At 36.2% G+C, this 27138-nt stretch overlaps 1 protein-coding gene across 2 annotated transcripts; it reads right to left on the reverse strand.

Annotated features, from left to right (window-relative positions):
* Positions 1 to 535: 535 nt before the first annotated feature.
* Positions 536 to 26983, reverse strand: St13 (ST13 Hsp70 interacting protein). Of its 2 annotated transcripts, none has more exons than XM_074084560.1 (12): positions 26685 to 26983; positions 21537 to 21594; positions 19908 to 19983; positions 17545 to 17615; positions 13833 to 13899; positions 11387 to 11438; positions 11141 to 11251; positions 8672 to 8774; positions 7141 to 7257; positions 6139 to 6187; positions 3115 to 3248; positions 536 to 2660 (listed from the first exon to the last, which is right to left on the reverse strand). In XM_074084560.1, exons 1-12 carry the CDS (start codon positions 26792 to 26794, stop codon positions 2532 to 2534), a joined length of 1077 nt encoding a protein of 358 aa, XP_073940661.1. In that variant the 5' UTR covers positions 26795 to 26983; the 3' UTR covers positions 536 to 2531. The 2 variants fall into 2 exon arrangements, with proteins under 2 accessions (XP_073940661.1, XP_020020064.1); XM_020164475.2 differs by having other exon boundaries at positions 11387 to 11471.
* Between the last annotated feature and the right edge of the window lie 155 nt (positions 26984 to 27138).

A 27138-nucleotide genomic window follows, 5' to 3' on the forward strand; every position in this document is an offset into this window, starting at 1 on the left:
GCGAAGAAAAACCAAAAAAAAAAAAAAAAAAAAAAAAACCAAAAAAAGTGAGGGTGGGGAGGGAAACCATGTAATCAGATTACATAGGAAAAAAAAGACATAGCTGCATCAGCTTTGTTTTGGAAACAAGGTTCGGCGAAGTAGGTGGCACATCTTGACCTGGGACTCTATCCTCTTTGTCTCCCAAGTGTTAGGATTACAGGAAACCACCACCATACCTGGCGCTACATCAGTTCCATGGAAATACTCTCTGAAATTGTGACGTTTGAGTATTTTAAAATTGTTTCCTCGCTTCCAAAAACCCGACCAAAGGGGTAGGAATGAAATGTGTGAATTCCCTAACCACCTCAGTTTTCCTCAGGTCGTTACATGAGCACCAAAGTAACCCTTTAGACCCACAAACAGACCTCTGGGTAACTTAGGCAAATGCGTTTTTAGGGTTCCTTGTTAATGGTACTTAATATACTATGCCCAGTACAGATGAGCACTGCAGACAAAAAGAATATGAGCTAACAAAGGGGGCAATCAATATCAATCAGTTTGAAGCCATATTTTATTAACATAGCTAGAAATATTCAGTAACTATATATTTTAATAAGCAGAAAATTTTATCTTTTTATAGCATCTTTAGCACAAAAAAAATTTCTGGTTAAAAAATGATAGTTTATGAAAATGAAGATTTTTCTATTTGTGAAACAAAAGTGTTTCAGTACAGGGCACATTTTCAAAAGAGCAGTTTTACCCATTTATGGTAATATTTGCAGTATTAGAATATAATTAGGTCATGTATGATTAACTCAATCAAACAGTCCCAAAGAAACTGGTCCTCTTGAGTTAAGCACAACACACACTGGAAATTTTGACAAAGGAGAACACACATGACCAAAAAAGAACAATGGCAAGTTAAAATCCAAGCATATATGGTGTTTTTACATGCTTATTAGAGCACAGCTTTCTCTTATTCACATTACAAATGCATGTGTCTGTGTACAGCAATTAGAACCTGAATAAACATATGATTTCAGGAATTTTCCTATTTAGAAACATACTCCAGGGGATTTGTCAATTTTATCTTTAGGGTACGGTTATAGTACTTAAGAGTTGAATAAAAGGACACAATCTTTCACAGTACTAACAACTTCAAAACAAGTAACGGTGTTTCTCATCTATTTTTTATGTTGGAATATCATTAATTGACCTAGGTTGGTTTCCTTCAGCAAGGGCTTTGTCAGACGGGCATTAAGCTTAAGCTTCAAATTGGCTGACAATTCACTGATGAGATTCATAACCTTTGGGTTGCTCTGATATTTTGACATATTTGTGAGGTTCTGGGCCACATCCTGGAAAGCCACCATAACTAATGGAGCCTCACTACTTCCCTATGTATACCAATTAATTCAAACTGTATTTTTTAAAACACAAAGATGAATACTACAAGGTGAAATCTAACTGGAATAGGTATTTCCTAAGTGGAAGACATAACACCAAAGGGAATCTGTTCTGATATGACGAGATTTCACCAGTTTAACATTTAAATAAGCAATTCCATGGCCAAATAAGAAACCACAGCTGTATTGGTATTACCCGACAATCACAGTATGTATTACATATTACATTAAACCTAGCATTAAGTATGTTTATACAATGATGCTGTGAATAATAGCAGTCATGATGCTAGTACAAAGACTCTCTAGCTCAAGAAGATTAAGGGGTCGGGGAGAATGTATGACAAGCAGAAAGCAGACAGGTTAATTTCTGATGAGGACAGACTATTTTTAACACAGAAATATAAAAAGAAAAGTACTCCCTTATTCCTTTTTGGAAATGGTATGAAACATTTATTTGATATGCTAGACATGAACAGAGCTAAGTAATCCAACTCCACTGCAACATTAACAATAAAAAATTATCCCTTCAACACAGTGTAAGATTTAAATGCAACCCACACAAGGGCACATCATACAAAACATGGTAAGATCGTCACTGCCCTGCCAATTACTTCCACTCCCTACCCAGGTCATATTGAAATACTGGTGGTCCCAATGGTTTTACTGAATTAAAAAGAAGAAAAAAAGCATTTTAAAAGACAAAAATGCCTTATTAACCATATATCCAACTCAAAACTTAACCTATTTAAATGACATTTACTTGCTTCCCACTAATAAATCCTTATTTCACTCACACTAGAGCAATAAATCTTACTTGCCTGATAATTCAAAGAAAAAAATTCAAAATGATTAGCAAATAATATGGAGGAATTAATACCCTTCCAATTTGTTTTAAATATTTTCAAGGTTTAAAAAGTATTTAAAGTTTGTAACTCTTAGTAGGAAAACATTATCTGAATGAATACCCTAATGGTAAACCACTGTACAATGCGTCAGCTGCATTTGGTGCAGAGGGGAAGGGATTATCTTCAAAGCACCCCAGCTCTCCCAATGAGGTCAGAGGTACACTGGTTTGTATTATTGCGACATCCATTAAGTGACCTAGGTTCTTTTTCCTTCAGCAATGGTTTTGTCAGATGGGCATTATGCTTGACCTCCAAATTTGGCTGATAATTTACTGATGAGATTCATAACCTTTGGGTTGCTCTGGTACTTTGACATATTTGCTGGGTTCTGGGCCACATCCTGGAAGGCCACCATAACTTCTGGATCCTGAAAAGAAAGCATTTGGGGTTTTTTAGTATTTAAACAAAGTGTCCCATTGGATCAAAAAGTTAGCTATACTAAATCCATCCCTTTTTTTCACTTCTTTATTTAAATCCTTAATTTTGTCTTAGTCAAATTAACTGGAGATTTAGACAAATCCCTGAAGTATAAATTATTAAGATGCATTTCAAAGTCAAGCACAACTGGGTCACCTGAACAAAACAATGGAAAAAAAAAAAAGACTTAACTTTGATACAAAGAAATGGACAATTGGATACAATGGCCCAACTATTATTATTTCCTAAAACTGATTTGTAAAAATTTAACTTTATTTGACAAATGTCCCATTTGCAAAACTAGTATAAAGTAAGTAAAAGATTAAAAAAATGACTGAATGACCTTTGTCACTACAGAGAATTATCAGAAATTCCTCAATGACTACTGGTGTTCTAAGTCTTACCTGCATGGCTGCAAGAACCTCTGGATCACTAAGAATTTCATTGAGTCCTGGCATTCCTGCCATTCCAGGCATGCCTGCTCCCATTCCAGGCATTCCTCCGGGAAAATTCCCAGGCATTCCCCCGGGAAATCCTCCTGCAAGAATACATAAAAGAACTATAGACACCAACCAAACTACCAGACAGTCTAAAAATTTCTCTCCCTCCCCGTCTCTAACAATGTACATATACAAAGAACAAGAACACAAAGCACAAAGTAGTTAACAGTCTAATATGAATATAAAAAGAAACAAATTTTAACTTCTAATTTTCCCCTAAAAATAAAGCTGTAAAGCAGACTTTTCTACCTCTTGAACTCATTTTCCATTAGTATAGAACTGCAAACAAGAAAACTAATCATACGTTTAAGACCAGAGCCAACTAATAGTCTCTCAGAATGATAAAAATGTAGTCAGACATCTCAATTATCTTTTAGCGAGGCCCTGAGCTCAAATCCCAGTACAACAATAACAACAAAAAAAGGTCAATTATCTTTTAATTCCTTTTTTTTGGTGGTACTGGGATTTTAACTCAGGGTCAATGCCTGGAGACACTCCACCAGCCCTTTTATGTGATGGGTTTTTTTGGGATAGGGTCTTGCGAACTATTTGCTGGGGCTGGCTTCAACCCACGATCCTCTTGATTTCTGCCTCCTCAGGACTGTAAGTCTGAACTACTGGTGCACAGCTCCACATTCTTGTTATTTTTGGTCACTCCTCTCCACGTAGTCACTTTTGGGGCCTACATTTCCAACAAAATGGGTACAATGTAGCTCATGCAAAAAGTTGAGACCTCATCTTAATGAATGAAAAGTTGAGTGTGGTAGCATGCACCTGTCATTTCAGCTACACTAAGTAACTAAGGAAGTGTAACTAAGAGGACTATAGTCTAGGTTGGCCAAGGCAACTTGAGAACCTATTCAAAAAATACCTAAGGCATCATTAACATATGCCAATTCAAAAATACAATTTAAAAAGAAATTAATTCCTAAAAAAAAAAAAAGAGCTGCAGGCATGGCTCAAAGAGAAACCCTGTCTATCAAGTGCACAAGGGCTTGAGTTCAAACTCCAGTACCATAAATAAATAAATGGACAAATAAATAAAATGGGTGTTTTCATTAAAAGAAAAAAAATCTATGGAGTTCTGATTTCTATTTCAGGCAGAATCAAAGTGATACTGGGAAATCTGCTTTTTTAACAAGCACTCCCAGTGATTCTTACTTACAGAGATGAATTCTTTAGCAAAAAGGATTTCATCCCCCCCAGCATACTGTTAGATTATAAATCCAAGTTCTTTACTCTTTATTACCATAAACCTTTATATCTACTGGAGATACAATGAAATCACAATTAGGTTTTTATATGGGTTATCTTGAAGGAAAAGACAGATCACATCAATGTATTCTACAGACCCAACAGTCACTACAAGTAAAGCACAACAATTCAAACATGGCCATATGGGCTGGTGGGGTAGCTCAGGCAGTAAGAGCCCCTGCCTAGCAATTGTGAGGCCCTGAGTTCAAACCCAGTGGTTGCTGGGAACTGGTGGCTCACACCTATAATCCTAGCTACTCAGAAGGCAGAGACCGGGAAGAACGAGGTTCAAAGGCAGCTCAGGCAAATAGTTCAAGAGCCCCTATCTCGAAAAACAAAACAAAACAAAACAAAAAAATCATCACAAAAAAGGGCTGATGGAATGGCTCAAGGTGTAGACCCTCAGTTCAAATCCCAGTACCACCACCAACAGACGGAACAAATCTAAGAAGACAAAAAAATAATTCCTAGCTTCTCTTGCAGCCCCTTCTGATGGGCTTTGAAAAATCAGTTCCTACCCATAAAAGAATTAGTGCTCCAAGGCACCCCAAATTGAGACAATAAAATGCACGTAACAGAAAATCATCTTCAGGACTGGTTCATATTAGTGGTTATTTTTGAAAACAAAGGTACTTGACAATATGATTAAACTACGAGCTGAAGTATTCTTTCTTGGCAGTACTGGGGTTGAACTCAGGGCCTCACAATTGCCAGGCAGGCAGTATGCTGTGTGAACCATCCTTCCAGCCCTTTTGCATTGATTATTTTTGAGATAGGGTCCCTTCAATCTCTGCTTTCTTATTAGCTAGGATTACACTTAAGCCACTGTACTCAATCTTTTCTTCCTTTTTTAAGGTATTAGATATACAGCCCTGCAGAATGTGTTATGTTTTCTAGCTTTGGACCAAATAACCTGCCTTCTAGTTAGTGGCATATAAGGATAAATGGGATCCATAAATCTTCCTTAGGAGAAACAAAGTTACCATTAAATACCTGGAGGCAGCAGTTTCAAAGGAAAAACAAATTTTTTTCCAAGTCCTCCTTTTCTTTTTTGTTGTTGTTGGTATAGGGTTTGAACTCAGGGCCTCATGCATGCTAGGCACCCATTTTATCTTGGGTCTCACAGAACTATTTGCCCAGGTGGGCCTGGAACCAAGACCTTATCTTTGCTTCCTGAGAAGCTAGGATTACAGACGTGAGCCACCAATGCCCAGCTTCCTCCTATTCTTTATGTAAACTGCACACTGCCTCATTTGGTAAATATTTGATAATTATTTCCTGATTGTCATTCCCCCTTCAAATGCATGTTCGTCATTCAAAGTTTTATAAGTTATTTTTATACTGAACTCTAAATGTTTTTATGCCTAGCAACTCTATAGTGTTTTTATGAAGTATCCTTATGGATATCACTGTATGTAACAAGACAAAAAAAAAAAAATACCATATGGCAATTGAGAAATACTTAAGATTACACAACAATAAATTACTTAACTGTATACAGCCTGAGAATTAAAGTTTCTAGAGGCTAACATTCTTCAGAGTTCCAGAAAGTAATGGCACTAAACACATTTAAGTTCATTAGCCAATCTTTCTTTATATACACACACACCCCCACCTACCCCCAAATTAGAATTCATCTTTATTTACAATGCTAAGTTTTTTCTTCAAATATACCTGGAAAAGAGCCATACTGAGCTCCTGATTGTCGTCTGGCTTCTTCTTCCTTTAATGTAAAAAGAAAATAAATTATGTAACAGAAGAAAACAACTTCTGTTATCTACCCCTAACCTATTCATACAAAATCATGAAAAAAATTATACAATAAGCCAGTGAGGACTTACAAGAATGACAAGTTTCAAATGGCAATACTGAACTAAAACAGACACATCTTCCCATCAAAATTATTTTTCCAACGGGATTCTCACTAGGAAAAGCCCTTAAGAAAAGCAGTAACAATATTGCAGATGAATTATGGAGATTTTTTTTCTCTAAATTTCTGTAATATGACTTTAACTTAAAATAAACAGAATCCTTTAATTTTGTTTTTGATAGCTCAGGGTGGTTTGAACTCATTATCCTCCTACATCAGCCTCTTTAATGCTGGGATTACAGGCATGTACCATCAATGACTATGTTGGAACAGGAATCATAAATAAAACAACAAACCTGAGCGAGCATACTGCAAAATTTTAATTACTTGACCAGGAAAGTTTTCTGAATTATTTACTTATTTATTTTTGGTGTCAGGAAATGTTCTACCAATGACTTATACGCCCAATTTTCTGATTTTACAAGAACATCAAGAATGTAAATTGAATTAGTCCTTGGATTCAATCCTCAGTACTGCCAAAAAAAAAAAAGTAAGCTGATGAAACACAAGCTCACTTAAGAATGTAAAGACACACCAGACCCAGTGGCTCATGTCTCTAATCTGAGCTACTTGGAAGGCTAAGATCAAGAGGACTGTGGTTGAGATCAGCCTGGGCAAATAATTCAGGAGACCCAATCTCCAAATTGCAGCATGCAGACAAAATGAAAAGAAAAAAAAATTTTAAAGTAGTACCATCACTCTGTAGGACTGCAGTCAGCGTTAAATAGAGGACAGGAATTAGAATGATATTCTAAAATTCTTATCTACTTTATTTTCCTTTCATGGCTTAGATACAAAAACTTTACCCTCTGGGCTCTCTCATGCTCTTCTCGAGCCTTCTTAACCCTTTCTATTCTTTCTTTAATCTCTCGTTCTTCACGTTTTCGCTCGTATTTTCTCCGATGTTCGGCAATTTTCTGGGCCTGGAAAGAATCATAGAAAAGTCAGTCTGCTCCAAATGCTTGAAACGGTCAAGTAAATAGTTTGGGTAACAGTTACTTTTTCTTATTCCTATAAGGAGATACTGTTTAATCCAATGTACAACTCTGAAAAATGACAGCTTTACCTTATATAAAAAGACCTAAAAAAAGCAGGCTTTAACAAAACCAATCTCAGTGCATGAGACACTATGAAATAAAGAAAGGACCTAAGATCTACAGTTAGAAATGTTACAATTTCAAACAACTGACTAAGCTCAAGGAACAGCTTCCAATCGCAGGAGATTTCTTACCTGTTAGCTTCTACCACCTGCATAGTGTTTTAAGGTTCTGAAGTCACAGCTGGATTCAGTAGAAACACTATCATTAATAATGTCTTCCACGGGAAGGCAGAGATTGGGATCATACACCAAGTATTTGCTACAGTCTAATATATGTAAATTTCTTCATCCGTAAAATGAGAAGCATTTAATCTTAGGGTTGAGAAAAAGCACAAGCTTAGCATGGGTAAGGCCCTGGGTTTGATTCCCAGCACCACTTAAAAAAAAAAAAGAAAAAATGAGAAATAATAATGATTTACAATTGCTTTGGAAATTAAAGGAGAAAATATATGCAATAAGCACACCATGCAATAGTAGTACATAGTACCAAGTGCTTTGGATCTATTATCTAATTAGAAAACAAATATTATAAGAGATTTATATTCAATTGTTAGTTTGCAACAAGTCTATTTTTTTTTTAAAGAACTTTATGCTCTAGAATATCTTACATTTACTGATTACTTTTTACGAAAAAAAAAACAGAAAAGAAAAAAGGAAGTCTGGTGGATGAGTTAAACTCATTAAAGTACTATCTTAATACCTCTGGAAGTAAATTCTTAGAAGTATAATTTCCTCATTTTAAACACAATCTTAAAATAGAACACTTTCATTTTTAGATTCAATATTCTCATCTTAAAAAGATGAGGAAATAGAGGAAGCAAAAAAAAAAAAAAGGCTAAAACTTAACTTCAAGGCCCTCATGATTTATTAAAGCAGCTATATACACACACCTATGGTATATAAGACCAACCAGATGTGATCCTGGGTCAAAATTTTGTAAATTTTCTATTTCTTTCCTTGTTGTAAACCTGTCCTTTTCTTTTCTGTTTTCCCAGTTTTAAAACTCCACTGTGTCTAGCAAACAACGTAGTAAGAGTTTGCAGGAATACAGCAGGAAAAATGAAAGCATGAAAACCTACTAAGATTTCCAGAGAGGAGTACAAAGATCAAGTAGCTAGACTACAACTTCCAAATGTTTCTCTGCATCTGTTTTTCTGGCAAATTATAGCTGCCAGGCTTAAGTTCTAGAGCCTTGTAGTCTTGTAGTAATGACTTTCCCTTTCTCTGTTTTAACATACCCTTGGTTGAACTTCCTTCAGCATTGCACTAGCATCCTCATCATAATCCAGTTTACAGGCAAGGGCAAGATCATGGGCTGCTTCTTCCCAATGGCCCAGAAGTCTGAAATAGATTTAAACTCATTACAAGGGTCTTTTATGGACATTTTACCCTAGGAAAGCATGGTATCTTTCTTATAAAAAGGCATGAATTAATTACTAGCGCTGTGTGTGTGTGTGTGTGTGTGTGTGTGTGTGTGTGTGTGTGTTTGGGTCAGTGCTGGGGTTTGAATTCAGGGCCCTGTGCTTGCTAGGCAGGCACTCTTACCACTTGAGCTACACCCCCAGCCCTTTTTTGCTTTTTAGTCATTTTTTGGATAGGGTCTGAAGTTTTTGTTGTGTGGAGGGAGGGAGGGCTTGAGCTACAATCCTCCTACTGATATTTCATGCATACCTTGGATTACAGATGTGCACCACACCCAGCTTGTTGGTTGAGATGTGGTCCTGCTATCTTTTCACCCAGGCTGACCTTGAACCTTGATCCTTATAATCTCTGCCTCCTAAGTAGCTAGGATTACAGGTGTGGACCACTACACTGGCTTACCTATGTATTTTTTTAATCAGCCAATTCAGTTACTATGTTACAGTGTTGGTTAACTGTAAAACTTGAAGAAGTTGAAATGTCATCTATGGTTAAATGCAAATCTGAGCTCTTATTATGTTAATTCAGAATATCAAGACACTTAAAAAATATGTAGAGCTAACTTTCAACTCATCAAAAAAATGTTAACATAATATATACTTAGCATGCTACTTTCTATGTAAGAAGGGAAAAAAATGATGCATGTGTACCTGCTCTTCATTAAAAAAAAATAGTAATAAAATAAAATCATAATATAAAGGTTGGTGGGGAGTCTGTAAGAATGGGGAGGGAAGAGATTGCAACGAGAATTCTCCAGGTCATAAATTTTAAGTCAGTTTTGACTCTTCAAACATGCAAACATTTTACATATGCAAAAAATAAAACTAAACCAAGAATGGACAAAAAGAAAACCTGAATACAAATAAAAACAAAAGGCTGTTAATCAGATCAGCCACACAAATAACGGAAAAAACTGAAATAACTTTTTAAATATTTATTTTGAATACATATTTTAAGTGGGAATACTCAAGTGATAAGAACTGTCGGGAAAACCTTCAAAGTTTACTTCAAGGGCATACTACTAAGGTGCGATTATGAAACAACTTTATATTTTAAGTTTACACAAATAAAACATGGACAATGATTTTGAGTATAAGAGATAAGTGTCAAAACTACAAAATAAAACTCAAAAGCAAACATTTAAATTAAGTTTTAATTGAAAATATCAACAGAAACTCGATTGAAGTTTTTTTTCATTAAAATCTCTCATTTACAATTTTTCCTAGGTCTGTTTATTCAAATGACAGTAATGACATAATCAGAAGCACTAAATACGTCTTACTGTCCAAATCTTAGTTTCCACTAAAACGAACCATGGTTTCTTAGAGAAATGGCTTATTCTAAATCAGCAACAAGCAAAGTGTAAGATAGGACTATGCTTGTACCACAAAGTAAAGAAATGCTTAAAGTCTAGTGGGATTTCAAATGGATTAACAGAAATCTGTGAGCTTTTCCTGTATTTACATAGCATTAATAAATTTTATTTAAACTTTTTACACTTTTCTCATTAACATGAGTTCATAAAAATCACTAGAGATACTTTGTTTGAGTCACCTGACACAGGCATCCAAAGGAAATCCATCTTCATCTCAATCCACTCTTGGGGTACAGCAGCTTTTTAATCCATATAAGACATAAATTTCACTGGACTAATTCCCAGAACACAAATATTCATTGGTGTAACCAGGAATAAGCACTACTATGAGTGAAATTTGCCTCTTTTATTTTCTGGTTTTTCAGGGATCACAATAGTTTCAGGCTAGTATATTACTATCATATATTATGTTACAAAATCGAAAAGAGAAAATTTGTGAAGGACACTGATAGAAGATCATTTTCTCTTTTCTTAGAATTTTGGAAAAAAAAATTCTTACCTTAATTTGGCTATGTAACCATAAAGCATTAGTGATTTTCTTTGACTGGAAAAAGTAAAAATAACTTTTATTTCCTTATTTAGCCTTCACTATTTTTCCTTTTTTTTGGCAATACTGGGGTTTGAACTCAGGGCCTACACCTTGAGCTACTCCACCAGCCCTTTTTCATGAAGGGTTTTTTTTTTTTTGAGATAGGGTTTCGCAAACTATTTGCCCAGGCTGGCTTCGAACCCTGATCATAGTGATCTCTGCATCCTGAATAACTAGGATTACAGACAATGGTGCCCAGCACTATATAATTTTTTTAATCCTTCATATTGAGCACATTACTACTGTGAAATTAAAACCTTTTGGCATATTAATGTTAGATTTAAATTAATAGGGTTCTGAAAATAATTAAATTCCATTATTTACCTATGGGCTTTCCCTCGCCACTTGTAAGGCTGAGCTGAATCAGGATTTATTTCAATGGCTCTATCACAGTCTCGAATGGCAGCATTTGGCTTCTGTAATTTGATGAAGACACTAAAAAATAAATGTGGTATTAAAAAATATTCATTTGAAACAGTAAAATCTTTGGGATTACTATGGAATCCAATCTATTTAAACAAATGAGTAGAAATAATTACCAAGGGTGTTTTTCTTAAATAGAGTTCTCACCTGGCTCTTTTGGCATAGAGAATGGCCAAGCGAGGATTTAGCTTGATGGCATCTGTGAACAAATCAATGGCTTTTTGTAATTCACCTAAAGTGGAATAAAAGTTAGTGAGAAAGAGGACAAAAATATTTTAAAAAAATTTTTTTTCTTTTCTTTTTTTTTGGTGGTACTGGGGTTTGAACTCAGGGCTTCACGCTTGCTAGGCAGGCACTCTACCACTTGAGCCATTCTATCAGCCCTTAAAAAAAATTTTGATCTCTTATCTAATTAAGTCTTTCACATTCTTAGTTCAGTAAAAACAAACAAACAAACAAAAATCCACTAGTGTTGGGGCAAGATACACGGCTCAGTTGTGGAGCACTTGCCTAATAAATACAAGGCACTGGGTTCAGTCCAGAGTGGCAAAAAAAGTTAAAATTATAACCAGGCACGATGACTCATGCCTGTTAATCCCAGCTACTTGGGAGGCAGGCAAGAATAGAAGGATGGAGTTCCAAAGCCAGCCTGACTCTATCTCAAATAACAAGCCAGATCTGGCAGCACACGTATTTCTAACTACATGGGAGGTGGTAGAACATCTACCTTGAAGCACAAGGTCCTGAGTTGCACACCAAAAAAAAAAAAAAAAAAAAAAAGTTTTTTAGTGTACGAATTATAAACAAAACTTGCTTTTAAAAGCAAGCCTTTTTTTTTTCCCATTTTTCTTTTATTATTCATATGTGCATACAAGGCTTGGTTCATTTCTCCCCCCTGCCCCCACCCCCTCCCTTACCACCCACTCCGCCCCCTCCCTCTCCCCGCCTCAATACCCAGCAGAAACTATTTTGGCCTTGTTTCTAATTTTGTTGTAGAGAGAGTATAAGCAATAATAGGAAGGAACAAGGGTTTTTGCTAGTTGAGATAAGGATAGCTATACAGGGCATTGACTCACATTGATTTCCTGTGCATGGGTGTTACCTTCTAGGTTAATTCTAAAAGCAAGCCTTTATCATACTTCTATACTTATTTGAGAGAAAGAGGTAATTTTAGAAATACATAAGCCCTCAGTAAAGAGTAGAACTCCACATTTTTAGTGGAATTCATATTGATATATGTATGTGTATACATAAATATGTGGGGGTGTGTTTGTGTGTGTATGTGTGCGCACATATATGTATTTCTTTTTTCTATTACAAAAAAGGAGGACCAGGTACCATCACGCAAGTCTCTAATCTTTAGGCAAGAGGACTGAGAGTTTGAAGATAGCTACAGAGAGACCCTCTCTCAAAAAATAAAAAAAGGCACCTGGGGTCTTACTCAATAGTAAAACACTTGCTCACCAATTAAAGTTAAGCTTAAAAAGGAAGAAGCCCCCAAACTAATTTCACGGAGCTAGTAAAAATAAAATAAAATAAAATAAATAAAGAAGACTGGAGGCATGGCTCAAGCAGTAGAGCACTTGCCTCAGAAATGTAAAAACCCTGAGTTCAAACCTTAGTACTGCCAAAAAGAAAAAACAGCCAGGTACCAGTGGCTCATACCTATAATCCTAGCTATTGAGACAGGCATAGATCAGGAGTATCGTGGTTCGAAGCCAACTCTGGCAAATAGCCAGAGTTTTCTAGAGCTATCTGGAAAGAATCCATCACAAAATGGCTGGTGGACTGACTCCAGGCATAGGCCCTGAGTTCAAACCCCAATACCACAAAAATTTTAAAAAATTAAAAAAACATAAAAACAAAAAACAAGCAAAAGCGTTAATAAAAACAGGTAACTGAGGAATAGTGAAACAGTACTTCAAACTATAAAGGCAATTGCATTATAAATAATATGTGATAAGGTTCTAAACTAAAAAGGTGGTAGGATGAGCTAGGCATGCTGGCACACATTTATAATGCCAGTACTCCTGGAACCAAGGCAGGAGGATCACAAGTTTGAGGCCAGCCTGGGCTATATAGTAAGACCCCATCTCCACTATTTAATATGACACAGTACCACCACCAGAGGTTTGCATGAAATGATATTCATAGTAGTCATAGCACCCAAGTTTATAATGACTGGTTCTTACACATTACAACACTGTATTTAGTATTGTCAGCCCTCTCATTCTGATATTTTTTTGAAGGCCTAACATGCAGGAACTAGAATAAAAGTATTGTTATGCCTATGGACATCATCTGTAAGAAATGTACTAAGTTAGGGATTATCACTTTTGTTTTTGGAAAGCATTTCACCTTTTTAAGGCTTCTCAGCAGAGAAAGACCATGAAAAATAGAAGCTGTGGGTCAGATGGGATCTATCAGGCTCCAAGGCAAGATTAACTGATATAAACTGATTTCAACCTCTTTACCCATGACGAAGTGGTATTTGGGTTAGTAACACACTATCTTCTTTGGTATAATAAGTTTCCTTCAGCTATTCTGGTGTTTAATAGCCACTGCAGTAGCAAGAAGAAAAAAAAATACTCACCATCATTTAGGGCTTCAATGGCAGCTCCTTTCTTTTCATTTGCTTGATCCATCATCTCTTCGGTTATCTAACAGAAAATTGAAAGTTATCTTGTAAGTAGTAAGGAAAGCAAGAGAAGGAAGCAATTTGAACTTTATAAGGGATGAGGAAGTCACACCCACATTTTTGTTCATGCTTTCCTAATCTACAAAAAGCAAAGACTATAATCACAGTAACCAATTAGTGAAAAATTATATAGAATGAGCTTTAACCTTTTCATGGGTGATACTGGGGTTGCTAGGCAGGCACTCTACCACTTGAGCCATGCCTCCAGCCTTTTTGCTCTGAGTAGTCTAGAGACAGGGTCTCACTTTTACCAAGCCAGCTTGGATGGCAATCCTTTTTTTTCTCCTTTTCAGATGGAACTGTAGTTTCTAACTGAGGGCCGCCTGCTTGTAAAGCAGGCACTCTACCGCATGAGCCACCATCTCCATTCCATTTTACTCTGGTTATTTTTGGAGATGGGGGTCCCACAAACTATTTGTCCCAACTGGCCTTGAACATGATCCTCCTAATCTCAAGTCTCCCAAGTAGGTAAGATTATAGGCATTAAGTCACCAGCATCCAGAAAGCTTTTTAACCTTTTATACCAAATTTTACACCCTACACTCTGCCCTCGACATGATCTTTCTTTTGCTTAATCCCAACCATAGGCATGTTGTTCTACCCTCTTCCTAGCATGCTGTTTCCCTCTTCCTAGATAGCTATCCATAAATATTAACCCATTCTTATTACAAAAAAGTAACTAGTTTATTTTATACTTAAATACTCAGAAAATAAAGCTATCCATTCCTTTATTCCCATAAAAGTCAAGTAAGCACCTATACTAGAGAGCAAACCAAATATATTATGCTGACAGTACCAAAGTTAACAGGAACACAAATACACAGCTAGCATCCTTAGGGGCTGGTGGAGTGGCTCAACCAGTAAAAAAGGACCTGCCTAGAAGCATATGGCCCAGAGCTCAAACCCGAGGACTGCCAAAACAAACAAAAAAAGAAAAGCAGCAGAAGCAGTTCCTTTAACCATGTCCACTTATCACCAGCACTATGTTAAAATAGTACCTATAGGTGCTGGCTAGCCAATTAAGAAAATGACTTAACAGATTTAAGAATCAGAAAGTAACAAACTGTCTCACAGTTTAGAACTGACAAGTTATTGCACGCAATATGATATTAAATGTAGTAAGAATTCTTTTCAGTTACAACATAAAAAAAAAAGCCGGATTCTCTCTACACCAGCAAAAATCACTTATTAAATATAATAGAACAAGATATTAAAACAGAAGCCAAGCCTATGAATAGCTTCTAAGATCATGTTAAGACTTTCTTGAGAGAAAAAAGTAAAATTCTATGAAATAAAAGACTTCAAGAAATTTTAATATACCTGCCACGTTCATGGAAAGGAGGTCATTTGGAATATTCTAATCTACCTTTAGGTTATTTATTAAATTCGATACAATTCCAACAAAAATTCCTTTGATAAATTTAAAAAATGTGTTTTTAAGAACAAAGGAGGACTAGTGGAGTGGCAGAGCACCTGCCTAGCAAGTATGAGGCCCTGAGTTCAAACCCCAGTAAAACAAAAAACAAATGGGTTTTTAAAAAAAAAGGAAAAACACTTCTCAAAATAGCAAAACATCGAGCCAGGCACTGGTGGCTCATGCCTGTAATCCTAGCTACTCAGGCAGGCAAAGATCAGGAGGATCGCAGTTCCAAGCCAGCCCAGGAAAATAGTTCCCAAGACCCTATCACAAAAAAAAGCCATCACAAAAAAGGGCTGGTGGAATGGCTCAAGGTGGCCCTGAATTCAAGCCCCAGTACCACCCAAAAAAAAAAAAAAAAGGATAGCAAAACATCTTATGGAAGTTATGGTAGTTTTAGAAAATAAATTAAAAAAAAATAATAAAATTATATTTGTGGCAATAAAGTATACACAATGCTCTGAACAAGTCCAAAAACAATCAAGTTATCTTTGCCCAAAGAATTTAGGTTAAATGAAGGCTGAAATTCAGGGAGATAGCTCAATCTGCTTTCACCCTTGTGGCAGGTATCAAACCTGGTATCTTTTTTTTTGTGAATTATATAGGACAACAGACAAAAAGAATAGCTTCACATGAAACAAATATATGGTCTAATCAGATACTATCCCCAAAATCTGAAACTCCAGATGCCTTTGCTGGCATAATAAACCTCCCACACAAAGGGATGGTCAAGGGAAAAAAAAAAAAATTCTCTTCTGAAAATCCCAAGCCTTGTACCAGTCTTATTTGTAGTACATTACCTGTGCAGTTAAAACAATTTAAAAAAAAAAAAAAAGCCGAGAATGTAATATGGTACTTGAATTGTAGTTTCAACCCAAGAGTTTGAAACAAACGTATTCCTCTCTGGAGGAATACATCTTCTACCCAGACCCTGAAAAATTTTCACAGGTAGTGGTAAAGCATTTGCCTAGCATGTGCAAGATCCTGAGATCAACCTCCAGCACTACCAAAACCCAACATTTTATAACAATTACACCCTTGAAGTAATAAAGCATACAATATAAGCAAATAATTTAATAGCATTATAAGGTAGTGTTCATCGAGAAAACAAAGAAAATGAAGACAAGCCACAAAATAATAGAAAATATAGGTAGCAAATACAGGCCACAAATTTCTGTCCCAAACCCTAGTATCCAAAACACTAAAATGATCTAAAATCAGTAAGAAAAACAGTGCTGAGCATGGTGGGGCACTCCTATAATCAAATACTAGGGACGCAGAGGAAAGATGAGTTTGAGTTCTAGGCCAGCCTAGATAACCCAGCAAGACCCTTTCTCAGTGGAGAAACACTTAGTAGAAAAACCAGGAAAAGGGTCTGCACAGGACTTTACAAATGCTACAAATGCTTGATCAAAAGATACCAGAATATGCATGAGTTTATTATAAGTAAGGAAAAAGCAAATTAAAGTCACAAAGACATACTACTTGAGGAGACTGGCAAAGATAATATCTGAAAGAATCAAGTGTTGAGGATGTGGATCAATCTTTTAAGCTGCTATCAATTTGTTAGGGCATTTTCTAAACCTTTTTTTCCTTATCAGCCATCATGAAATCTTTTCAGACATTTTCCCCTCATTTCCAACCCTCTATTGTAATACCATAGATATCATGCATATATTCATGTGCTTTGTTCCTTTGGAAGGCCACTCTAACCATTGTACTAAAATTTCCTTGAGCCCCCTCCCAAGAACCAATATGCACCCACTTCAGGACACTTGTTGATAAAGGAAGACAATGGGGCACTAGTTAGCTCATTAAGAGGTAATTCTACTTGTATTATATACCTCAGGTGAACTCTCCTTTACAGAGCAGACAGAAAAAGAAGCAAAAATTTAAAAGGAGAAAAAACAACCACAGGAATTTCAGAGATTGTTCAGAGAATAGTTAAAAATAACATGCAGTAGAGGAAATCCCTGATGAGTTCAAACCCCAGTACCACCAACAAAAAAGGGGGAGGAGGTATTATCACTAGTATCTTAGGTAGTATAATAAAATACTTGTCTCAATGCCTGAACTTACAGAAAGATTTAACTTGTACTTTTCCTGGAAGTTATGTCATAAAATGATTCCAATGGGGTGGAGGGAAGACTTCACCTCTTAGAAAAAGCAGAAAATAGTCATTTAACTTACCTCTACATTTTCATCCCCCATTTCTTGGGGTGCATCTGTGTCTGGTTCAATTACACCTTCATTGTCAATTTCTGCCAAAAAAAATGCCAGTAAGACGGTCACTGTACAATACAGGAGACAACACTCACAAAAACAAGTGCTTGGGAAGCATGCTGGAAGCCTGGGTTTGACAAACAGCACTTCAACAACCACCACCACCACAATGAGGCAGTCCAGTCAACTATGAGTTACATCTTTTAATGTGGTAAAACTACCACTTGAACTGTCTGTCACACCATGTCAGACAGTATCATTAGATTTTAGCATTAACGCTAGTGTGTGCAAAGTTTTAGCTTCACACATAAATACACCAAAGACTTAGTCTCAACAAACTGATTCAACTGAAATAAAACTTTTTACACAGTAAAAAAATTTAAGTAAAAAAATAAAATTTTTTGTACAAGTGTACGTTTCCCAAAATATTTTATGCAGATAGCATGATATAGTGATAATTTAATGTAAATTATAACGAAGTATTATTTAATTACATTCACTTTAAAAAATAGTACAAAGCCAGGTATGGCAGTACATGCCACTAAACGCAGTACTTGGGAGACTGAGGAAAGAGGATTGCCAATTGAGGCCAGACTCTGCTATGTTAGAAAGACCCTGTCTTAAAAAAAAAAAAAGGTAGGGGGGAGGGGGGCCAGGCTGGGTGCATGGTTCAAATGTTACAGGGGTTGCCTAGCAAGCAAAAGGCTCTGAGTTCAAAACCCCCTACTGCTAAAAAAAAATATGGACAAATTTTAAAACAAAGGCATACTACACTGATGCAGAACCAAGTTCCAAGTGCTAGCACTATAAATAACACATTTATAAAGACTGAAAAGTTAATGATGTGAATTTTATGCTGAAGGACAACTATGATTCACCTCAACAAAATAAAGTAAAATTGTTATATATAAAACATTTTAAAGCAACAAAGTGGACAATATGGAGAGATCTTTAGCAAATAATGAATTTAGTTAGTTTGCTCACACAGTTAAGAATCAATGAAATTAAAATCAGCCAACAGAAAATCAGAATTAACATACCTCTAAAATTTTTGTTAAATTAAAGCAAGACTAGTAAGTGAACATTATATATATATTTAAGGTAAACAACATGGTGTTTGTTTTGTTTTTGGGTGGGAGGATTGAATCCAGGGCCTAACACATACTAAGTATGCACGTAAGCTTTACTACTGAGACTCCAGCCTTGACTGTACTGTTTTGATCATTGTGAAGTGACTCCCTCATCAATTAACCTATCTACTGTATCACATACTTGGATCTTAGGGTGTTGAGGTGGGAACACTTAAGACCTTATTTCTCAGCAAATTTTAGATATACAACATATTAACTATAGTCACCATGCTGTACCTTAGACCACCAGAACTTAAAACTGAAATGCTATACCCTCCGCAAAGCTGCAAAGGATAAAACAGAAAATTTGTATTCCATTTAACAGAAACTCAGCTTGTCTAACTATACAAGTCTATTTGTGCACATCAATTGCTTTTAGATGGAGTGTATAAAAAAAAATTATTGCAGTCATGAAAATTATTACAAAATTTTAAGGCTTTTAAAAGAGACATTTTACAAAACTTGCAAGCCCCAAACAATTATATATGGAATAAGACCTTTCTAACAGTATCAAAGATCAACTGATTCCAAACTTGAAAAATTTCAAGTACTTTTCATAGTTTTTATGTAAATTTTATGACATAAAAAAATTGCCCGATCACTAACTGGTTAAAGTACCTCCACACTTAGAAAGAACTTTTGTCAATTTGTGATCCAAAACTCCCCCACAAAAAACAAATTCATGGCATAGATATTGTTTTACGATACGAATCACTTTTACCAACAAACCTGCAAAGACTAAAGGAAAATAATTTTTTGTTACACAATTTAGTTATTGGAAAACTTTTAAAGTGTGCCTAGAACACCTTGGGTATGTGACTCAACTTTCTCAATGTCTTCAAGTCTGAATGAATTATTTCCAACAAAAATAACTGAGACATGATACATGTGTAAAATATACTCTGAATTTTAAGGACTCAGTATGAAAAAAGGGAAGAAAATAACTCAGTGAACAATTTTGTACAATGATTACATGGATGTTAGTATTTTAACCAATGTATCACTGGCATAAGTAAAATTATAGTGTGAATTTATTTCATGTTTCCCTTTACTTTTTAAAATGTGGCTACTAAAAATTTTTTGAATTTCATTTGTCGTTTACATTAATATTTCTATTAATGCTGATTGCGTCACTTTAATACAAATCAACAGTCTCACATCACAAGGTTATTAAATACAAACAAACTACTATCTGCTCACCTAGGTCACTTTCCTCACTTGATGGGTCCTCTGTCTTTATGTTTTCCTCCGTCTTCTCACCATCTGTTTTTTCTTCCTACCAAAAGGAAGGCAAACAGTACTATCAGAATTTAGTGACATACCATACATACGTATGTGTACACACACACACTTTTAGGTGTAGTTCCTTGGATTTTACAAAGCATATATGTTTTGTATGTTTTCTCTTTTATTTTGAGCATCGCTTATCAGGTACTGAAATTAATCTCCAGAATCAAATATAGTATCTCTGCAAAATAAAATTGGAACATTCATGATCAGTGGTAAAAAGACTAAGATGCCAGGCATAGTGACCAGTATCTATATTCCCAGCATTCAGGAAGCTGAGGCAAGAGTACCATTTGACCTCAGGAATTTGCAGAATGAGACTGTGTCTCAAATGGGAGGGTGGGGCCTTAAAAAAAAAAAAAAAAACAGCCTCATGTCCGTTCAGACCATGTTTTAATGCCTAATTTACTAAACATTTTACTTTTCACTCTTGGAAATCAAATAAAGGCTCGTGGAACTGTAATACACAATGAAAATTCAAAGAATTTAAAAATGCACATGCTGGAAAGCAAATTACCTTTCCATCCATAAGTAACCACTGTTTTTTTTTAATGCAGTAGTGGAGATTGAACCCAGGGCGTCATGCATGCTAGGCAAACAATGAGCTACAACCCCAGCCCCTTGTAAGTAACCAATGTGATTTCTTACATATTCCAATCTAAGATAGTCTCTGTGTACACAAGATAACTCTGCACTCTACCTTTTCCATTTAATAATGTGGTGTAAAGGCTGGGGATGTAGTTCAGCGGTAGGGTACTTGCCTAGCATGTGCAAGGCTGTGGGTGTGAACCCCAGCAACACACACACAATAAAGAATAGGCTAACTACTTCTGAGGCTTTTGCTTAACTTTTCTTACTTTAATTGCTCATATATATAACTTCTATTTTCTTATCCAAATAATTTTAAGTCATGCTTAGGACTCTAAATAAAACAGCCAATTTTCTTATAAAGATAGTTAATCCAAAAATCTGGAGAAAAAGTCTTTCAGACATAAAGGCAGAAAATGGGAGGAATGAAAAACACTGCAGAGAGCATTCTAAAAGTACAAGTCCCTCTCATCTCTAAACTTCAGCTATTGGCAACCTCCACCTGATCTTACACATCCTTCTCACAATATGCTAAAAGAAAAAAAAAGAGAAAAAAAAAAAAAAACCCACCATGATTCCTAATCAGAAACATCCCCTCAGGTAGTAGGGCAAAAATTGAGAATTTGTCATTTGGGATGCTTATTCATTTACTTTGCAAATAAAGTACCTACAATACATGCATAAGACACTGTGCTAAGTACTAAAAAGATGATGAAGATGTTAGACCCAAAACAACACAGAGCTTACCACTTACACCTAAAACATAGCAGACATCCAAATCCAAATTGTTTTAAATAAATTTCCAGACATTTGGTCTACTAGTAGAAATTTTAGAAGCAAAATTTTTTAAAGATCTAATTTCTGAGTGATCTTAGGAAAACTGGAAGTGGTACATTGATAGCAAAAGACATATAGTACTTTGCCACTAAATAAACAAAAGAAATTAAAACTTACCCTGATATTTTCTTCTGATTTAGCTTTATGAGGAGCAGGTGGTACTTTACCACCCATGCTTGAAGAAGACAAGAAAAAGATACTTGTTTAGAAAATTAAAATTTGTTGTCAGGCGAAAATGCCTAAAAAACAGTTAAATGTTTAGATGAGATGGTTACCTTTTCAGAACTTAAAGTTCCCAATTAATTTGAATGTTTTGGAGTAACTATAGTTAAGGTTTATTTCAGCTTTAAATTTTATTTTTAGCATACTAGTTAATAAAATTTTTTCCTTGCCTCTATGAGCCTAATAAACATGATTATATAGCTTCTCTGGGCCCACTCCTAGAGGAAAACTAAAAGGCAGAGGAGTAAATATGCAGTGACAAAATCATTTATACAAGTTAATAGCTAAGAATTGAGTGGGTAGATTCAAATCCAAAACATGAGACTTGACATTTAGCAAAAGCAGTTTTGCTGGGATTATAGCTCAGTGGCAAGGTACTTGTCTAACAAGCATGACCCTGGGGTTACTTGTGAACCCTTCTTTTCCAAACAGCCCAGAACATCATCATGAATTATATGCAAATAACTGAAAATGAGACAAAAAGACTGCAACTTATTACCATATGCTCCATTTGATACAGGCACTGGAGCGTATAACCTAATGCCAACAATCCAGTGACTAAAATGTTTGATGAATTTATGTCAAAACCCAACATGAACAAAAAGCAATTTAACTTCCACGTAAAACAAGGATTTAACTTGGAAATTAGGGAAAAAAACCTTTAAAATAACAAGTTATTTTACCTACATTTATATTCGCTAGGTAGAATTTGTGGACATAGCATATATGTATGTTGAACTTAATGGATATTGATTTTCAGGTTTTTTTTAAACCAATATACACTAGCAGCAATATTTGAAAATTCCAGTTGTTCAAACACTTTGGCCTACACTTAATTTTGTTTCCAATAGGTGTATAATGGCATCTCCTTGTGTTGGGCACCTTTTTCAAGTATTTATTTATTGACCATCTGAATAGTCTTTTTTCTAAAGTTCAACTCTCACTCTGCTTTTTCATTACATTTTTACTTTCAGCCATTCTTTTATAGTCTGCGAATGAGCCCTTTGTCACTTTTCAGTGTTGCAATTATCTTCTCAGGGTGCAGCTTGCCTTTTAATATTCTTTTGAGGAACCCAACATGAGGCATGAGTATAAATGTAAAGTAACTAATTTAGTAAAAAGAAACAAAACCTGGCATCTTGTTAAGAACCATTCCAAAAAAAGTGCATACTTTTCTGTTACAAAAGTGTCACACACAAAAAAAAATCTTGTTACTCAGTATCCTTAATAAGGAATGGTTCCTATGTCAAAAGTAAGATCACTACATGATCCAAAATATCTTAATTCACTGTGCTACAAAAAAAAAAAAAAATCATTACTCAGCATCCTTAATAAGGAATGCCTCCTATGACAAAAATAAGATCATTACATGATCTGAAATATCTTAATTTGTAATTTGGCAAAGCAAGATGACTTAACTGTAAGAAACAGCCATATAAACACCACAAAATTCTTTTTCACAGGAAAAAGGGGTTTTTTTGGTGGTTCTCAGGGCTTCACTTGCTAGGAAGGTGCTCTCCTTCTTGACCTATGACTCCATTCCTACTCTTTTCAAAAGAGCACAGTAATCAAACACTAGCTCTTTGTAGTTAAGTTTTAATGAATGCAGTTTCTTAAGCTGTGTTTTTCCTAAGTTCCAAAATGCAGAGTCAGAAATTTAGGGTGACATCCAAACACAGTCTAACATTGGGAAGTGATATTGCTGCCAAGAAATGTATTAAGCTAAATCTAATTCTAAGATGAGACAAACCCAAATTAAGGGAAGTTCAATAAAATAACTGGCTTATATAGTATTAAAACTGTCAAGAACATGAAAGTCAAAGTTCAGAGTGAAAAATGTGTTTTAAATGGAGATAAGAGACATGACAAATGCAACCAGTAATTCTGATAATTAGATAGCATTAATGCATCTATATTAGTTTCCAGTTTGATGTTTGTAGAACAGTGTCTTTGTAGGAAATACAAAATGGTGTTGAGCATAGTGTTAGCAGCTTACTCTCAAATACAATAGTTCTTTGTACTCTACATGTGACTTGTGAGTCAGAAATTGTTCCAAAAATATAAAAATTAAGAAGAGAATATATTCATAATCTAGATTTACAGTTTAATCACATTCCAAATTCTAGTCTACTACTAGAAAGTTAACAATTTTTTATATATGTAAATGTTTCAATTAATGTGCCACTTGGACTTTGTCAACATAGAATTAACATCACTCAATCAAGTAGGACTGGGGTAGACCATCCTCACAAGGGTAACTCAAGACTCTGTTCATAATTCATTTTCTGTCTCTCTCTCTCTGGCAGTACTGGGGTTGAACTCAGGGCCTCATGCTTACTAGGCAAGTGCTCTATCACTTGAGCCACACTTCCAGCCTTCATTCATAGTTCTCTTAAGTTGAGAATTAAAACCCTCATTCTGCTTTGTGCAGTTACTTATGCACATGTACAAAAGCCTCGGTATTATATTCTAAATTCCGTATTGATGGTCTGTTCATTTTTTAAACATTTACTTTAACTCAAGTGCCATGCACTGTGCTGGGGAAAATACAAAGATATTGTCCATAATTTTAATTAAATTTCCACCAAAGAAAATGATTAAAGCACATACAAGATACAAAGCAAAGTTTTTAATGTTTTTTTCTTCAGATCATATTAAACAAAAAGTTATTAAATGGGAGAAAAGATCAGACAATGCTTCTTCCTCATTAAGGAGAGAAAAATATTTCAGAACATGTTTGAAAAGAAGAGTTTTCCTGGATCCTGTCCGTTCAGTTTTTTCCTCAGTCTCTTTGTGTGATTTAAAAGGTTGTTAATGAATTTTCCCATCAAATCAAATTTTAGGTTAGAAACAATGACAGCAATTACAGAAAATAAACTGTTTTCCAACATAGAAGACTTGGGCACTTGTGACTAACTTAGTACAGAGGAGAGAATTCTGAAATAAATGGTTTTAACTCAAGGAATGTTAATAGCAGGATTAGTACTCATGGACCTGAAAGTCTCCCAGTTCAGCCCAACCTGCCATAATCTTGACTGCGTGAAGGCAGAGAAACTGATACAAACTCAAAGGCCCCAGAGTCTATAAAAATCAAAGTTTAAAATTAGATTGAAATAAAGATAGCAAAAGCTTCCATGTTAATATCTCAGTTTAGGTTCAAAGTAAGGTTCCAACATATGCAGAGATGTTTCACCTCATACCTAAACCCACAATTAAGAATGCCACAAGAAAAACTGGATTCAGATAGCGAAACTGGCATTACCAAGAGAAACAATAAAGTAAGATGCATGGTTACTTTGGGAAACAGTAATGCCTGACAAGTATTTGCAAACTTTAAGCTGGAATTTTTTACAGAACTATGGTCTCTCCCGCTTATGTTACAACATTGTTCTTTTTAACTTTTTCTTCAGAGTTCCCTGACACTTCCTCTCTAGAAGGAACAGGGGAATAATTGTATTCAATCAGTATAATGTCCACCGTTGGTGTCAGCTATTTCTTTCTCTGGTATGTTTCACCTGGAATTTAGGAACAATTTGTTAATTGTGGGATCTTGCCTATAACAAGTATATATGAGGAGATAAAAGCATAGAACTATCTTAAGTGAGGCTTTTGAACCAACCAAACTGTTCAACAGAAAAAAACCGCTAAGATTTAGTTCTCCATTCCTAGTGTTCATGTTTATTTAACAGTATCTTGTAGATTGGTTCTTTCGGAAGAGTATGGAAAATAAGACTCTTGTTCACTGTCAACAATAAAGTTACTACTGTAATTAATTTTAAATGGTCTCAGAATTGTATTTTGCATGTGTAAAATTCTTCAACAGCTAGAAAAATAGTGGGGAGAAAAAGACGGAAAAACGCCTTAAAGGAAAAAAAAACACTATAAACAGAGACTTCAACTCGTTTCTTCCTTAAGCTTATTGAAATACTTTAAAATAATTGGTAATCATGAGTTTATCTTCCCCACAAAAATATTACTAAAACAACTTAACGCTTTTACAGTATTACCTCTTATGAGCCACAGTGCTTTGGAGTTGCTATTCGCTCCCTCGAAATGAAATTTACACGTTTTGCTTCACCCAGGCGGGTCTAATGCTCTCCTCCTGCTTCAACTGGGACTACAGAAGGGAAGCATCGCGCCAGAGTCAAGCTGTTATCACTTTTAAATTCCCCGCTGGGGAGGGGGAGGGGACGCTGGGCGGGAACTAAGTCTCCTGCAAGTACTGATTTTTTTTTTTTTTTTTTTTTAAAGATCACCTCCTGGGGAAAGATTTCGCTTCTTCCCCACTTTGGATGCCCCGCCAATATTTACATATCTAATTACAAAGTAAGTATTAAAATGAATTTTTGTGTTTGTCTATATTCAATGGCAGTACTTTACAGGGTTTTCCCAGCAGCGGGCACAATGCGTTTTAAATTATTTGTACGCAGCAAAATACTCTACAGCTAAAGATAACAAGAATCTATCATCTTGAAAATTTTTCCTTAAAGTGTCTGATGAAATACCATTGCTACTAACGGAAGATATAAATAGTGATTCCCAAGATAATCACTTGCACGCAGTTAGAAACGCTTGCTGTAAGGTAAGGCCAAAGTTACTCTTGCCATAGTTTATCAAGCTAATGATGGTTCTAACACTGTTTAAAAGAACACTGCATAAAAAAGCTCCTATATGTCAAGGCGACCTGAGCAGGAAGCCAGATTTAAAGAAAAACCATCTCCAGGGAAAGCTAAACCCAGCACCTTGACGCCTTATGTGTCCAGTGCAGAAGTCCACGCCATCGTTTGCATTTATTTGGCCCAAGACACACCCCTGGGGACCTCAAGACGCGGGGAACCCAGCTCTGCCCCCTGCTTCCCCGCTCCTGTACTACGAGACTCCTGATCCTCCATTAACCCTGGAAGTCGCCTCCCTTTCCCGGACAGGCAGGAGAGCGAGCCACGAAGGAGCCTCCAGCCTGCTCCTCCCCCACCCCGCCGCGGGCCAGCTCCGACCTAGCTCCCCCTCTTCCCTCCCGCAACGGTCCCCGAGCCCGGGTCTCACCTCTCCACCCACTCCCTCAGGAAGCGCATCTCCTCGGTGTGCAGGACGCTCGGATCCTGCTTACACATTTTCACGAAGGCCCGAAGCTCGTTCACTTTGCGGGGGTCCATGCTCGGGAGGCGGGGGGCGGCAGTGAGTGGCGTCGGACTTGGCTGCGACGTGATCCCAGGCCCAAGCGCTGGCTCACGGTGACCGCGTAGAAGGGGGCGGCTGCCGCGAGGCCGAACAGACGAGAACCTCCCCGGCCCCTGGCTCCGCCCCCAACGGCCTCGTGACCCTGGGTCCTTCGTTTGCTAATTCCTGCTCCCTCTACCATTGCTTCTGCGCACTGCCTAGAACTTTCTAGAAGTGTGGCTGTTCGTGCTATTGCCTGCCTCTTTACGCATTCTTCTATGTATTCTTCACTCTAAACAAGTTCCCAGAATGGGTTAACCCCCCCCCACCACGTAGGCGC

Source organism: Castor canadensis, chromosome 8, assembly GCF_047511655.1.
Source record: "Castor canadensis chromosome 8, mCasCan1.hap1v2, whole genome shotgun sequence".
NCBI lineage: Eukaryota > Metazoa > Chordata > Mammalia > Rodentia > Castoridae > Castor > Castor canadensis.